Source organism: Pipistrellus kuhlii, unplaced genomic scaffold (assembly GCF_014108245.1).
Source record: "Pipistrellus kuhlii isolate mPipKuh1 unplaced genomic scaffold, mPipKuh1.p scaffold_m20_p_74, whole genome shotgun sequence".
In the NCBI taxonomy this organism is placed as follows: domain Eukaryota; kingdom Metazoa; phylum Chordata; class Mammalia; order Chiroptera; family Vespertilionidae; genus Pipistrellus; species Pipistrellus kuhlii.
The window spans coordinates 846,233-861,201 of record NW_023425578.1 but is presented as its reverse complement, the minus strand read 5'-3'; the positions used below and the strand labels follow the sequence as shown (position 1 = coordinate 861,201).

Below are 14,969 nucleotides of genomic sequence, written 5' to 3'. Positions count from 1 at the left end.
ATAGGGTTAAAAAGGCAAAGTGGAGATGCCGGGGATTGAACCCGGGGCCTCATACATGCAAAGCATGCGCTCTACCACTGAGCTACATCCCCGGGGCCTGGCGGCTGCGGGGCGAAAAGAAGGCTCAGTATCGCTCCGCGCGCACCGCTCTGGCCTCAGTGCTCAGGCTGCGGTGCAGGCGGGTCCGCCCAGCCGCGGAGGAGCCCACGGACCCGGCTCTGCCGCGGAGGCCCGGCCCGGAGCGGCGGGCGAGAGGAAGCGGACGGCCCGGCCATGTGGACCGCCGCGGAGGGGGGCGGCCAGCGCCCGTCCTCGTTAGTATAGTGGTGAGTATCCCCGCCTGTCACGCGGGAGACCGGGGTTCGATTCCCCGACGGGGAGGCTGCGCCAAACTTTTAAGTCTCTCGTGACACACGCACCCTCCGCCGTTGTCCCCCCAAACCTGGCTATTGGGGCGCCACTGAGGAAGGCAGCCAGGTGCGCGGCAGGGGCCTAGCGGGTTCCCGCTGTATACGCGATCAGTAGTGGGCAGACAGCGGGTGTTTTTGCATTTATGCCCCTGGTCGCCGGCCTGCAGTTACACAGCTTTCACCACGTGCCCTCGGTGAGTCTCCGCAGCAACCTCAATGGTCGGTGCTGCTTCACCCCATTAGACAGACGGTGCAACTGAGGCCTGGGCGATGGCTGTGTCCTGCCGCGGTCACCGCATCCCCACCTGCTCCAGGCCCGGGATGAACTCTGCCACCAGCCATCAGCCCCCCTACGGCCACCGCCACCGGAAGACAATGCACGGCCTCTCGCTGCGGCCTGGCAAGCTCCGGCCCCGCGGGCGCCCTCTCCCCATCACCCTCTCCCCTCTCTCACCCCGGCCGCCGCTGCTCCGCCCCTGAGCCCCTCCTCCTGCCTCAGGGCCGTGGCACCTGCTGTCTGGTCCCTCCAAGGGCCGCCTCCTCCGGCCTGAGCACCGCGGGCTCGCCAGGCTGCAGGTCCTCTCAGCCCCCGTTCCTCTCTGCCGGACCCCATGCCACCCACCTCCCATGCCACCCACCTCCCATCCCACCCCACCTCCCATGCCACCCACCTCCCATGTCACCCACCTCCCACGCCACCCACCTCCCACGCCACCCACCTCCCATGCCACCCACCTCCCATGTCACCCACCTCCCACCTCCCACGCCACCCACCTCCCACGCCACCCACCTCCCATGCCACCCCACCTCCCACGCCACCCACCTCCCACGCCACCCACCTCCCACGCCACCCCACCTCCCACGTCACCCACCTCCCATGCCACCCACCTCCCATGCCACCCACCTCCCATGCCACCCCACCTCCCATGCCACCCACCTCCCATGCCACCCACCCCCCATGCCACCCACCCCCCATGCCACCCACCTCCCACGCCACCCCACCTCCCACGCCACCCCACCGCTCCGGGTTGTTTGGCTTCTGAGCACAACTCTCACCCTGAGCTATCTGGTTCCCGGATTCGGGGAGGAGCCGCAGGCTCACCAGGTGCTTGGCACACACTTGCCAAATGTCCTCACATCGTGGACAGTCCCCCCACCGGCGGGTCGTCCCCCTGCAGCCCTTCCCACCCACCCACCCGCCCACCCGGTTCCCAAAGGGGAGTCAGGGCGGCTCCCGGGCGCGGACCTGCTGCCTCCTCAGCCCTGGGGCTGCGCGGGCACCCAGGTGTGGAAGCCGATCCGGGCCACTCGCTGCCCTGAGGGAGGTCACCCCACAGGCCCGCGTGGTCAGCACCCTGCACCTGGGCGCTGCCCGGGGCGCTGCACCCACGGGTGACCTTGTGCGTTTGCACAGAGAAGGGAGCCTGAAAGAGCTGAGGTCCGGGCCAGGCAGGTCCGTCCATCCGTCCGTCCGCCCGCTGTGAATGCACAGCTGTCTGCGGGGCGCAGGCTATGGCCAGGCCCGGCCCGGCAGCCGGGCCCAGACACAAGGCTTCCTGCTCTGGGGGCTGGGGGCGGGGGGACAACACCTAAGCGAACAGTCCGCAGCCCGGGGCTGCGGTGCTGCTGGGAGGCGTGATCCGGGAGGGCTTCCCGGAGGCGGCGCCCGGAGGACCAGAGGGGCACTGCCTGCAGGTGGGGCCGCCCGGCAGGGGGCGATGGCGGCTGGTTGTCGGCTCCCCGCCCGGATTCTGGGCGAAGGGCGATGACGCAGGGCCGGTAGGGAAAGCTTGGGGAGGCACCGGGAGGCGCTCCGCTACAGCCGCCGAAATAGCTCAGTTGGGAGAGCGTTAGACTGAAGATCTAAAGGTCCCTGGTTCGATCCCGGGTTTCGGCAGCTCTCCTTTTCCTTCTTTCTACATTTTTCTTTCGCCCGGAGCGCGGCGGAAATACACGAGTGGAGAAGGATAAAGGGGGGATTTTTACTTTCTTTGTCTAAAGCAGCTTTTTTTTTCTTTTTTTCTTTTTTAAAGCAGCTTTTCCACCGGAAGCCCGGCCGGCTGGAAACTTCTCGATGCGCCCCTCCGGGGAAATCCGGCGGCAGCCAGCTTCTCCTTGGCCCCAATTTGCTTTATTTCGGGAAAGCGGGTCATCCCGCAGCTGCATCACGCCCGCCGCGTTGCGGGAAAAGACAAAGCGGGCGAGCCTGGGGGCATGCGCACAGCTGCACACCCTGAAGGAGAGACTTTCAAATAAAAAAAAAACTGGAAATACCGGGGATCGAACCCGGGGCCTCATACATGCAAAGCATGCGCTCTACCACTGAGCCACATCCTCGCCCGCTGAACGCCCTCGGACACAGGAAGTGGCGGTTTGCTCCAGCGGCATGTTTCCTGCTTTCGGGGCGCCCAGCGCCTCCAGGGGTCCGGGCGGGTCCCTCCGCGCCGGGGAGGAGCCCGCCGCCCCGCCGCGCAGGGGGCACCGCGGGGCGTGCAGCCGCCGCAGCCGGAAGAGCGCTGTTTCTATAGGAATCGCTGTGGAGGCACCCTGGCATGGCTCGTCCTCGTTAGTATAGTGGTGAGTATCCCCGCCTGTCACGCGGGAGACCGGGGTTCGATTCCCCGACGGGGAGGCTGCGCATCTTTTGCTGTTTTGTCCTGTTTTCTAGGGGCCACAGTCAATGACAGGTTAGTGTGCCTTGTATTATACACGCTTAACCCATGGACACAGACCGGGGGGCGGTGAGGGCCTGGGCCGGGGTGCGGGGTTGGCCGGAGGGGGTCCACTGGGTGAAATGGGGGCCCAGGTGATACTTTCAACAATGCGATGACGAAAGTAAATACGTAAACACACAAACAAAATACGTGCAAACGTGTCCTTGGGGGAGGGTCAAAGGGAAATCAGTAGGGAATGGGGTACCAGGCTGTTCTGTGCAGGAAGGATAGTCCTGTTTTTGTGAGACAAAAACACAAACGCAGAACAGGTCTGTTTGCAGCGGGATGGTGTCACCGGGGAAGAGGTGGCTGGAGGGGGGAGAGTGGAGGTGACACAAGTGCATATTCTGTCAGGAACCAGTGTTCCCCTGTAGATCTCACTTTTATTTAAATCCCTCTCTGCGCCTCCACCGAAAACAAACAAAAATGGAGTAGGCCTCCTCTCTTTGCTCCCGGTTCCAGGACCGGCTAGAACCCGGCTGTGAGGTTACGAAAACAGGCCTCTTTGGGAGGAAGATACATCCATTTGTTGTTCCCCTGACTGTGGTTTTTGTTAAATGTATCTTTCTTGCTTAAAATATTACAGACGTCTCCCCCTTTTTATTTCCCATTGACCCCCTCCTCCCTGCCCCTGCCCGCCTCGTCCCCCCTGGCCTTCAACACACTACTGTCTGTGTCCATGGGTTGTGCACATGTGCATACAAGGTCTTTGGTTAATCTCTCCCACCGGTGCTTTCTCTCTGGGATCGTCCCCCTGTCCCCTGCTTCTGTGTCTCTGCATCTGTTTTATTTACCAGTTTACGTTGGTGCGTTCGCTGGTTGTTTCTTGTGTGTGCCCTGCCTGGGGATTGAACCTGCAACCTTGGTATATAAAATTTATTTATTTAAAAAAAAAGTGCACTGTACAGTTAAATGTATAAAATCTTAGGAAGACAGATTTTGAGATTAGAGTCTAGCAGAGAACTCCAGGAAGGGGCGCAGCAGGGTGGGGGATGTAGCTCAGTGGTAGAGCGCATGCTTTGCATGTATGAGGCCCCGGGTTCGATCCCCGGCATCTCCACTGTGTTTTTTCCTCATTCTTTCGCCTGTTCGTCCTTAAGGGACCTACTCGGATGCGGGGTTTCCCCACTGGCCCTTCCTCGAGCCTGGAATGTTCGTGATTTTGCTGGACGTGAAGGAGGCGAAAGGATCTTGGTGCTGGGAACCACAGCCGCCTGGGGCAGTGACGCCATCCGGCCGCCAGGGGGTGATGTGTAAGCCAGAGGCCAGAGGTCTGCGCCGGCCTGGCCTTCGCCCTCCCTCCGTGGGGGGAGGAACCACCTTTTCCAGGAGCTGCTTTCCCAGCAGGGGCCTGGCTCCCGGCGTGGCTTCCGCAGTGACAGGCCCGGAATGAGTGACGTGAGAATGAATGAACGGATGAAGTGCATGAACTCAATTCGTGGACGCTGCGTTTCATCACTGAGAATGCGAGCTACGTTTGACTCATCCTGCGGGGTCCAGCTCCTCATCTGCAGCAACAATGGGTCCTCGTCCATCCGTCTGTCTCATTGGACTCCACACCGGCGGGTGTTTTTAAAAAATATACTTTATTGATCTTTTCACAGAGCGGAACGGACAGGAATAGTTTGGAAGCATCGGTCAGCTGCCTCCTGCACACCTCCTCCTGGGGATGTGCTCACAACCAAGGTCCATGCCCTTGTCCGGAATCGGACCCGGGACCCTTCAGTCCACAGGCCGACGCTCTATCCACTGAGCCACACCGGTTAGGCCTTGTGGGGTGTTTTGTTTGTTCCCCCCCCCCCCAATATATTTTTATTGATGTCAGAGGGGAAGGAAGAGGGAGAGAAGTAGAAACATCAATGATCAGAGAGAACCATTGATCAGCTGCCCCCTGCACGTCCCCCACTGGGGATTAAGTCGGAGATCCAGGCCTGTGCCCTGACCGGGAGTGGAATGGTGACCTCCTGGTTCACAGGTGAGACACTCACCACGGAGCCACGCTGGCCTCACGTTTAAAACATCCCACCCTCCCTCCGGAGAATTAAAAGCATCCACCTCCGATGACTCTGAGGTCCTGACCTGACTCAGCCCGGGCGGAGGCTGGTGGTGTGTGGGTGGCAGCTCCTGTTTCTAAACCAACAACAAGGTTCAAGTTTAAAGTCTGAGGCCCTGACCGGTGTGGTTCAGTGGATGGAGCGTCGGCTGGCCTGCGGACTGAAAGGTCCCGGGATCGGTGTTTCCCATGGATGTTTCTAACTCTCTCTCCCTCTCCCTTCCTCTCTGTAAAAAAAAATATATATAAAAATATATATATTTTTAAGAAATGGTTCCTGAGGATGGTCCCGTCGGTTGGCTCTGCGCTGGCACGATTGCTTTAAAAGGCGCCAGGAAGGCGGGGGCGGGCGGCTGTTCGTGAGGCAGACGCTCCAGCGCCAGCAGGAAGGAGGGGAGCAGGGGGTGGGGTGTGTGTTTGGTGTTCTTCCCCCGCGGCAGCTGGCTCCCTGGCTCCCTTTTAAGGTGGCATCGCCGATGAGCCGGGACAGAACCAGGCCAGCCTTTCCACACACCACCACCACCCCCCCGGGCCCCGGCCGCCCGCCAGTGTCCTCGGACGCCCCCGGACGTGGGGGCCGGTGCCATACGAGGCTGTGGTGTCCCCTTCCCGCCACTGAGCCCTCTGCGGGGGGAGGCGGCTCCGCAGACACGGGCATAGGCCCATCTGCCCTCCACCCCACCCCGCCCCACCCCGCAGCCCAGCACCCAGGCCTTTGTGAGCTCAGCACGTCGTGTGCCGGGGTGGGGAGTTGGGGGGGTGATGGGTGAGGCTTGGGGGGGGGGGGACTCGCCAATCGGGCCCTGTTGCCGGGCCGCTGTCACGCTGTCATTGGCGGCGGCTCTGAGCCGTGGCCGCCCCCGGCCGACCACAAAGAACGGATCCGGGGAGGAAGGACTGGAAATGGATGGCGTGACTCACCGGCCTCTGGCACCGTCCAGCACCCTGCATTCTAGGTCAGGGGGCGTGGGCTCGGGAGCCAGGGACCTGAGCCCCGATTCCCGGAGCACAGTGCCGTGCAGGCTTTCCAGGGGACCGCCCCCCAAAATAAAAAAAACCCTCTGGAGACCGGCCGAACCTGGGCATTGCTGACCTGGGGGCCGGGGGGCCGGCGGGGGGGGGGGCTGTCCACTGTAGGGTGTGCAGGAGCACCCCAGGCCGCCCCCCAGTTGTGACGGCCCAAGTAGTGTCTCCCGCGGTGCCAGGTGCCAGACAGCCAGCAGCCACTGTCCTTGGGAAAGGTCGTCCTCCCCCTCCCCCTCCTCCCCCTTCCCCTCCTCCCCCCTCCCCCTCCCCCTCCCCCTCCTCCTCCTCCTCCTTTTTTGTCGAGTGTTACAGAGAGGGAGGGAGAGGGAGAGGGCGTTAGGAACACCCGCCTGCCTCTTGTTTTTTCAGTGACTTTGTTGTCTCATGTATTACGTAAGTCTCCTTTCCCCCCCTGACCTCCACCCCTCCTCCCTCCCTGCTGGACTTCAGTCAGGGACGCGGGGCGGTTCAGAACTTGTTTTTTCCTGCTGGAGGCGGCCTGGCCTTCTCCCCGGCTCACCCCGGCCCCGCCCGGCCCGAGCCTGTCTCCTTCCTCCTCTCCCGCCTCCCTCCCCCCTTCCTCCCTGCCCCCCGCACCCCCCTGCACACCTTTGGACTCTGCCAAGCGTTGTCAGGACCAAGAAGCTCCTGACTCAGCCGTGACACATCCTCCGTCGCTGGCTCCTGCAGAACAACACCCGCACAGCACCCACAGCACCCACGGCACCCACGGCACCCACAGCACCCACAGCACCCACGGCACACACAGCACCCACAGCACCCACAGCACCCACAGCACCCACGGCACCCACAGCACACACAGCACCCACAGCACCCACAGCACCCGGGCCGACCCGCAGGGAGCCGCCCTGTGCTCCCCTCAAACCCTGACCTTCGGCCTCAAGTCCAGAGACATGACCCGCACAGAGCCTGTGTGTTTGTTCCCTTCGAACCTCTTCCCAGAAAATTATTCAATAGAAAGACGTCATCTTTTTTTATTATTTACTTACCTACATGAGTATTCTTTTTTAATTTAAGTTCTTTATTGCTTAAAGTGTTACGTGAGTCCCCCTTTGCCCCTCATTGACCTCTCTCTCCAGCTGCTCCCAACCCCCAGCTGCTCCCACCCCCCAGCTGCTCCCACCCCCCACTACATGCCCTCACCCCCCTATGGTCTGTGTCCATTGGTTAAGAAATGACCTTGACATCCCTGGCTGGTGTGGCTCAGTGGATAGAGCCTCGGCCTGTGGACTGAAGGGTCCCAGGTTTGATTCCAGCCAGGGGCACATGCCCAGGTTTCGGGCTCATTTCCCAGTCTGGGGGAGTGGCAGGAGGCAGCCAATCAATGATTCTCTCTCATCATTGATGTTTCTATCTCTCTCTCCCCTCTCCCATCGGCTCTGAAATCAATAAAGAAATACATTTAAAAAAAAAAAATGCTGAAACCGGTTTGGCTCAGTGGTAGAGCATCGGTCTGCGGTCCCGGGTTCGATTCCGGTCAAGGGCATGTACATCGGTTGCGGGCACATCCCCAGAGGGGCTGTGCAAGAGGCAGCTGGTCGATGTTTCTCTCTCATAGACGTTTCTAGCTCTCTATCTCTCTCCCTTCCTCTCTGTAAAAAATCAATAAAAAATATATTTAAAAAACAAGAAAAAAAAAAAGAAATGACCTTGAGAGAAGTCTGCACTGGAAGTCCCCAAGATCCCCCTGCCTCCCTGGAAAATGACATTTTATTGGTTTCCATTTCCCGGTTGTGAGTTCATTCTCTAGGAAAAAGGTTAAAAAATAACGGGGGGTGAAATCCATTGTGAGCCGCTCAGACCTCCTTCCTGAACTCTCGGCCATGGCGAGGTGTTTCCCAGTGGACCTTTTATTTTGTGTGTTGGTCGCTTGGCAACTAGGCCCAGGGGAATGGGCCCAAGGTTAGTCATATTTTGTTGTTATTTTTCCTCTTGAAGGCCTTAAAGGCTAGACATTCAAGTCTCCCCTCCCACCTCCATTGTTAGGCCCTGCACACTTACCTAGAAGAGTCCAGAAGGAACAGTGACTAAGGAAACGACAGGAGGGGGAGTTTTTACTGTCAAGTTCTAAAAAATACCCACCCAAACCTGTTTTACACGTTCACCTACATAAAAACACTTTAAAAACAGGCTGACGTCACAAAGCAGATCACCGTCCACAGGAACCAGGCCCGGCTGGTGACCTTTCCTCCCCGCTGGTCCCCAGTGGTATTCGCCTGTAGAATCACACATCCTCTCTGGGCTATTATTATTATTATTATTATTGTCTTATCTGGGCCATTAGACAGGCGTTCTTCCCCCTGGACACACACAGGATACACACAGGGTGTCCTTTTAAAACCTCAGGCTTCCACGGGTTCGAGTCTTGAGGTCAATGGGATACCAACCCAGAGGGGGCCTTTGTCTAGAGACTCCAGGACCACTGTACCCGCTCCGCCGACCAAACCGGAAGGGGAAAGAACCTTCTAGAACCATCCAGAAAGTTCTAGGCCTGTCCAGCTTTCAGGGCCAGCTCCGGGTGTGTGTGTGTGTGTGTGTGTGTGTGTGTGTGTGTGTATGTGTGTTTGTAGTCTTTTAAAAAGAATTTATTGGGGGCAAATCGGTTTTTTGTTTTTTGTTTTTAAGTATCTTCATGCCCACCTCTCTCTCCAAAACCCAGTACAGACGCACCGCGGCCGGGTCTCCCACGCAAACCTTGTTTTTCGCCCATTTTCCTGGGGAACCCGCCCCCCGCGTGTCCTGAGCGGCCCGGCCCGCGGGCTTTTGCCGAGTCATCCGCGCTGTCCCGCTGCCCGCCCGGGGGATGGGCCCGCCGGCGCCGGGGGTGGGGACCCCGAACCCCTCGCGACGCGCCGGGGGGGGCGGGGGGGGGCCAGGGTGGAGAGAACGTTAGGGAAACACACACAATACCACGATCTTCAATGTGACCCCAAAATAAAGACCCCTCCTGTGGGCGGGGGGAGGGGAGCGGCACCCCGACTCCGCACGAGGCGCTGGGCGGGACCCGGCCGCCAAGGGCGCGTCCCGAGAACCGCGGGGGCGGCGGGGCTGAGGGAAGGGGCGTCGGGGTCGGGAAGCGGGATTGCGGGGCGGGGGACGCGGGGCTCCCCCACCCGCTCCGAGCGCCCGCCGACTCCGGGCCGGGTTTTCGCTTCCGCCGCGGGCGCCCCCCTCCTTCCCCGCCCGTCAGGCGCCGGCCGCGTCGTCCCGGACGCAGCGCGCAGCGAACGCGCTGACCCCTCCGCCCGGCCCTCAGGAGAGCCGCCCCCCCTCCCCGCCCGGTTCCGCCCAGAGTCCCGGCCTTCGCCAGAGAACCTTCTGGAAGGGGAGTTAGAGGACACGGGGCGCTCGTTCCCCCCGCGGCTGGCGGAGGGGCGGGGAAAAGTAGTCCCTCGCCTCATTTCCGCGGAGGGATCCGCGGCGCGGCGCCGGCGCGGCTATATAAGGCGGCGCCGGGCTTGGCGCTCGCAGTTCGCGGTCGCTCTCAGCGCGGTTACTGTTCCTCGTCGCCCACAGCTTCCCTCGTCGCTCTCGGTGAGTGTCCTCGGCCGCGGCCGGGGCCGGGGGGCTGGGGGGCGGTGCTCGGGGCCGTCCCGCTCCGAGGGGAACGGCGGGGGCGGCCGGCGGAGTGTTCGTCGCGGACTGAGGCGGCTGAGGGGACCTTCGTCGTGCTGGTTCCCGTCGTGAGGAGACCCTGAGGGGACAGGGCCGCCGCGAAATGGCGGCCTGTGAGGCGGCGGCGGCGCCGGCGGGCGGGCTGAGGGGAATGTGGGGGGGCGGGGCGGGGAGAGCGCGGCGTTGGGTTTGGGTTTGGCCGGAGGGGCTGGGCGGCGCGGGTGGCCCACCATGGAGGCCCGGTGGCGGCCTAACCGGCCGGAAGTCGCCGCGGCGTCAGGGCGCCGTGAGGGGGCCGCTCGGAACCGACCCGCACCCACGGCGGCGCCGCGCCCGCGTGACGTCACCCGCTGTGGGCGCACAATGCCGGGCGGGGCCGCCCGCCGGCGGGCGTTAGGGTTCCTCTCTCGGGCGGCGGGACGCGGGGCTTGGGCCCGGGCTGAGCTGAGGAGGCGGACGTGCAGGGACGGGGAGTGCGGAGCCCGGAATTGTGCTGGGGCCCAGTTCCCCTGCTTCTCCCGTGTAAGTGCCTGGACTGGGCTTCCGACTCTGCCAAGGAGATTCCGTTTCACTTTGAGGTCTGGTAGGCAGGTTTCATTTTTTACCTCCTAAATTTTCCAGGGAGGCGCTGGTTAGTAATACTGGGCAGGTTTTAAGTGTCCGTGTTTATGGTACCTGATCTGTGTTGGGTTAGGCGAGTAGTTTTTTTTGTTATTTTTCTTGTGTGTGAGTGTGTGTTTGGTTCCTTGCCTTAGGCAAGTGTTTAGCTTAGTCATTGGGGCCAATAAAAACTTGACACGTCGCCCTGACCGGTTTGGCTCACTGGGTAGAGAGTCGGCCTGTGGACTGAAAGGTCCCAGGTCCCAACCGGTCAAGGGCATGTACCTTGGTTTCCGGCACATCCCCAGTAGGGGGCGTGCAGGAGGCAGCTGATGGATGTTTCTGATAAATGCTTCTCTTCTCTGTAAGAAATCAATTCTATATATATATATATATATATATATATGTTTTTTTAAATAACATTTCTAGCTTTAAGAATGTGTTCACTGGTGAATTGCCTACTAAACCCTTGGTTCTTTTTTGTTTTTTTCTCTCTCTTTGTTCTAACAGACAATGCAGATCTTCGTCAAGACCCTAACTGGCAAGACCATCACCCTCGAGGTCGAGCCCAGTGACACCATCGAGAATGTCAAGGCCAAGATCCAAGACAAAGAGGGCATCCCCCCTGACCAGCAGCGGCTGATCTTTGCCGGCAAGCAGCTGGAAGATGGGCGCACCCTGTCCGACTACAACATCCAGAAAGAGTCCACTCTGCACCTGGTCCTGCGCCTCAGAGGTGGGATGCAGATCTTCGTCAAGACCCTGACTGGCAAGACCATCACCCTCGAGGTCGAGCCCAGTGACACCATCGAGAATGTCAAGGCCAAGATCCAAGACAAAGAGGGCATCCCCCCAGACCAGCAGCGGCTGATCTTTGCCGGCAAGCAGCTGGAAGATGGGCGCACCCTGTCCGACTACAACATCCAGAAAGAGTCCACTCTGCACCTGGTCCTGCGCCTCAGAGGTGGGATGCAGATCTTCGTCAAGACCCTGACTGGCAAGACCATCACCCTCGAGGTCGAGCCCAGTGACACCATCGAGAATGTCAAGGCCAAGATCCAAGACAAAGAGGGCATCCCCCCTGACCAGCAGCGGCTGATCTTTGCCGGCAAGCAGCTGGAAGATGGGCGCACCCTGTCCGACTACAACATCCAGAAAGAGTCCACTCTGCACCTGGTCCTGCGCCTCAGAGGTGGGATGCAGATCTTCGTCAAGACCCTGACTGGCAAGACCATCACCCTCGAGGTCGAGCCCAGTGACACCATCGAGAATGTCAAGGCCAAGATCCAAGACAAAGAGGGCATCCCCCCAGACCAGCAGCGGCTGATCTTTGCCGGCAAGCAGCTGGAAGATGGGCGCACCCTGTCCGACTACAACATCCAGAAAGAGTCCACTCTGCACCTGGTCCTGCGCCTCAGAGGTGGGATGCAGATTTTCGTCAAGACCCTGACTGGCAAGACCATCACCCTCGAGGTCGAGCCCAGTGACACCATCGAGAATGTCAAGGCCAAGATCCAAGACAAAGAGGGCATCCCCCCAGACCAGCAGCGGCTGATCTTTGCCGGCAAGCAGCTGGAAGATGGGCGCACCCTGTCCGACTACAACATCCAGAAAGAGTCCACTCTGCACCTGGTCCTGCGCCTCAGAGGAGGTGTCTAAGCTATCCCGTTTAAGCTTTCAACCAATTTAAATTGCACTTTTCTTTCAATAAAGTTGTTGCATTCCCAAGTGGTGTGATTTTTTTTTTTTCTTCATCAGTGCTAAGTAAGATTTTTATTTAGGTGGAGTGTGAGGAGGGGTCAATGTTTTTAGGCCAATATGATTTTATGGTAAGGAGGTAATGTTATAATGTGGCCTAATATAGTTGTGAGTGAGAAAAGTTGGCAAATTGGAGGTTTGCAATTAGAACTTTCCGTATGTCCACATAAATGTAGATATATTAGTAAACTACTGACTTTAAAATTCTGAGTTTGGGCATAGTGTTATGAACCTGAGAATGAAGAAAGTTTCAGGAATACCAGAAAGATTAAAAAAAAAAAAAAAAAAAAGGGATGTGGGGGGGTGGGAGTGGTTGAAGGGAACATAAAGTAGAAATCAACTTCAAAATACATCTATTTAAAATCTAAAGTTGCATAGAAAGTTCTTTGACCAGATCTATTTTTTAAAATTAAGGTATCACATATTTGGCCTTAACCCTCCATTCCGAAGCCCCCACCCTCCTATTGTCCTTGACCACTGCTTGGGCTATTGACCAGATTTTTATTTTTTTTATGTTTTTTTAATATATATTTTTTGCCCCCCTCCGTCCTTCCCTCCCACACATCCCCTCCCTCCCCATAGTTTTGTGTCCATTGGTTGTACTTAAAAGCATGTATAAAAGTCCTTCGGTTGATCTCTTATCTCCCCCATTGACCAGATTTTTAAAGAAAGGTAATATGCATTATGCTAGTGATTAGAGAACTAAAACTGGTTGAAATACAATCGCTAAAGATTCAATATTTCTCAATTTCATCTAACAGCAGATGCAAAGTTTATAACTTGAAGCAATTTTCCCTTGATCCCCAGAAGTCCGGTCTCCACTAGTCCTCACGGAGAGAGATGTGTTCTCACTTGCTAATAGAATACCTGATGTCAACAGGTTTAAGTCCTAGATTTGGGAATTATAATTAGGAAAGGGCCTTTTAGAAAGTACAGAAATTGTAGGCAAATCCATTCTGGTACGTAATGCACATACCAATGAATTTCTATGACTCCCTGCAAGTCTCAAGAGCAATGTCACAACCTCCGGAGCCCCACCAGCACCTGTAACCACTTCTGGTCATGTTGGGAGCTGTGTAATTTTGAAGTTCATTACAGAATGAATGGCCTTAGCTGGTTTGGCTCAGTGGATAGAGCCTTGACCTGCAGACAAGGATCCTGGGTTCGATTACAGTTCCAGTTTGCAGGCTCAATCTCCAGTAGGAGGCAGCAGATTGATGGTTCTCATCAATGATGTTTCTACTCCCTCTGAAATAAAATATATGTATATACATCTGAAATAAACGGTCATGACAGGAAATAAAAACCAGTTGCTTGGAAATGACCACTGCAGGACACACACTGCAAAGTTCTTAAGTGTTGAGTACATTTTGAAAGTCCAGGTACAAGTGGGTGGGTGGCTAGTAACAGTTGAAAAGGGACTGGTCATCTCGTGGTGGCCTGATGCCCCTTAGGATAAATGGGGACCCTGCCTGCTCCCCAGAGCGGGGAGGGTCTTGCCATCAGAGCATTAGCCCCAGAGCTGGGTTTCAGGGTCGGAGCGTTCAAACACCGGGCTCCTTGAAGTACAGCTTCCGGCCAAGTGTGACGGGAATCACAAATCCCAATAGGAAGACCAATGCACACACATTAACAACCAGATGTAGAAAGCTGAATTACAAGCTTATTCCCAGGAAAGAACAGGAATATATTTCTCTTGTTATATATAATATGTACATTTGTGTGTGTTAAAATTCAAAGATAACCTGTCTAAATTTGTAAGGTAGCCATTTTTACTCAGTGATAACTAACTAAAGTTGCCCTTTTTTGGACTTTTCCCCCTGTGTAGTATATATTACATAATACACACACACACACACACAGGATCATAACAGTTTTCAGCTTTTTTCAAAATAGCCCATGAAAGAATATATTCTCTTCATGTTGTTTCAACTACAAGTCAGAAAATACAAATTTCCTTAACCATAAAAACTTGCTTTGCACATTATTTACATGTCCCCAAATTCTACAGCATGTTAAATGCCACAGGGTTTGACTACATGGCACCATCGGCGTTTCTTTAATTAACTCTGGACATTATTTTCCACGCCAGTATATCTAGATCTGCCTCCTCCTCGTACATACTCTTTTTTAAAAAGACATTTTACTGATTTTTTACAGAGAAAGGGAGAGGGATAGAGAGAAACATCGATGAGATCGATTAGCTGCCTCCTGCACACCCCCTACTGGGGATGTGCCTGCAACCAAGGTCCATGCCCTTGACCGGAATTGAACCTGGGACCCTTCAGTCGGCAGGCCGATGCTCTATCCACTGAGCCACACCGGTTAGGTCAGTAGTGTCTCTTTTTATGTTTTGTCTGAAAGTTACACATACGGCTTTCCTGTAGGTATGTTGTTTACAGGCTGACAAAGTCTTATTCTTATTCTTCTTCTTATTATTATTCAAAGGTCGTTCTAGTCTGCAGAGTTCACTTCTGCCAGGAGGGGGAGCAACTGGGAGCAACAGACTGGTTTAGCCAGGAAGCTGCCAGCGCCCCCAAGCGGTTGTAATTGATCAAGTAAGTTGTTCCTCTATATCTTACCTTAAACTTCCTCTCTTAAAAATTTATTATTATTTTGTTTGTTAATCTTCATCCAAGGATATTTTTCACTGATTTTTAGAGAGCGGAAGGGAGGAGGAGAGACGGAAACAACATCGATGTGAGAGAGACATCCATTGGTTGTCTCCGGGCCGGGGATGGAAGCATGTGCACTTGACTGGGATCAAACCCC

At 56.7% G+C, this 14,969-nt stretch overlaps 1 protein-coding gene and 6 non-coding genes across 8 annotated transcripts; 5 read left to right on the top strand and 2 right to left on the bottom strand.

The window, feature by feature from the left end:
• Positions 1-20: 20 nt before the first annotated feature.
• TRNAA-UGC lies at positions 21-92 on the bottom strand. Its single transcript has one exon. It is a non-coding gene; the product is annotated as a tRNA-Ala (tRNA).
• Positions 93-309: 217 nt separating this feature from the next.
• On the top strand, positions 310-381 carry TRNAD-GUC. The gene has a single exon. It is a non-coding gene; the product is annotated as a tRNA-Asp (tRNA).
• A 1,853-nt stretch (positions 382-2,234) lies between these two features.
• On the top strand, positions 2,235-2,307 carry TRNAF-GAA. The gene has a single exon. It is a non-coding gene; the product is annotated as a tRNA-Phe (tRNA).
• A 368-nt stretch (positions 2,308-2,675) lies between these two features.
• On the bottom strand, positions 2,676-2,747 carry TRNAA-UGC. The gene has a single exon. It is a non-coding gene; the product is annotated as a tRNA-Ala (tRNA).
• Positions 2,748-2,970: 223 nt separating this feature from the next.
• TRNAD-GUC lies at positions 2,971-3,042 on the top strand. The gene has a single exon. It is a non-coding gene; the product is annotated as a tRNA-Asp (tRNA).
• A 1,070-nt stretch (positions 3,043-4,112) lies between these two features.
• TRNAA-UGC lies at positions 4,113-4,184 on the top strand. The gene has a single exon. It is a non-coding gene; the product is annotated as a tRNA-Ala (tRNA).
• Positions 4,185-10,055: 5,871 nt separating this feature from the next.
• Positions 10,056-12,167, top strand: UBC (ubiquitin C). Of its 2 annotated transcripts, XM_045576126.1 has the most exons (3): positions 10,056-10,361; positions 10,950-11,859; positions 12,088-12,167. In XM_045576126.1, exons 1-3 carry the CDS (start codon positions 10,071-10,073, stop codon positions 12,096-12,098), a joined length of 1,212 nt encoding a protein of 403 aa, XP_045432082.1. In that variant the 5' UTR covers positions 10,056-10,070; the 3' UTR covers positions 12,099-12,167. The 2 variants fall into 2 exon arrangements, with proteins under 2 accessions (XP_045432082.1, XP_045432081.1); XM_045576125.1 differs by having other exon boundaries at positions 10,950-12,167.
• The last annotated feature ends 2,802 nt before the right edge of the window (positions 12,168-14,969 follow it).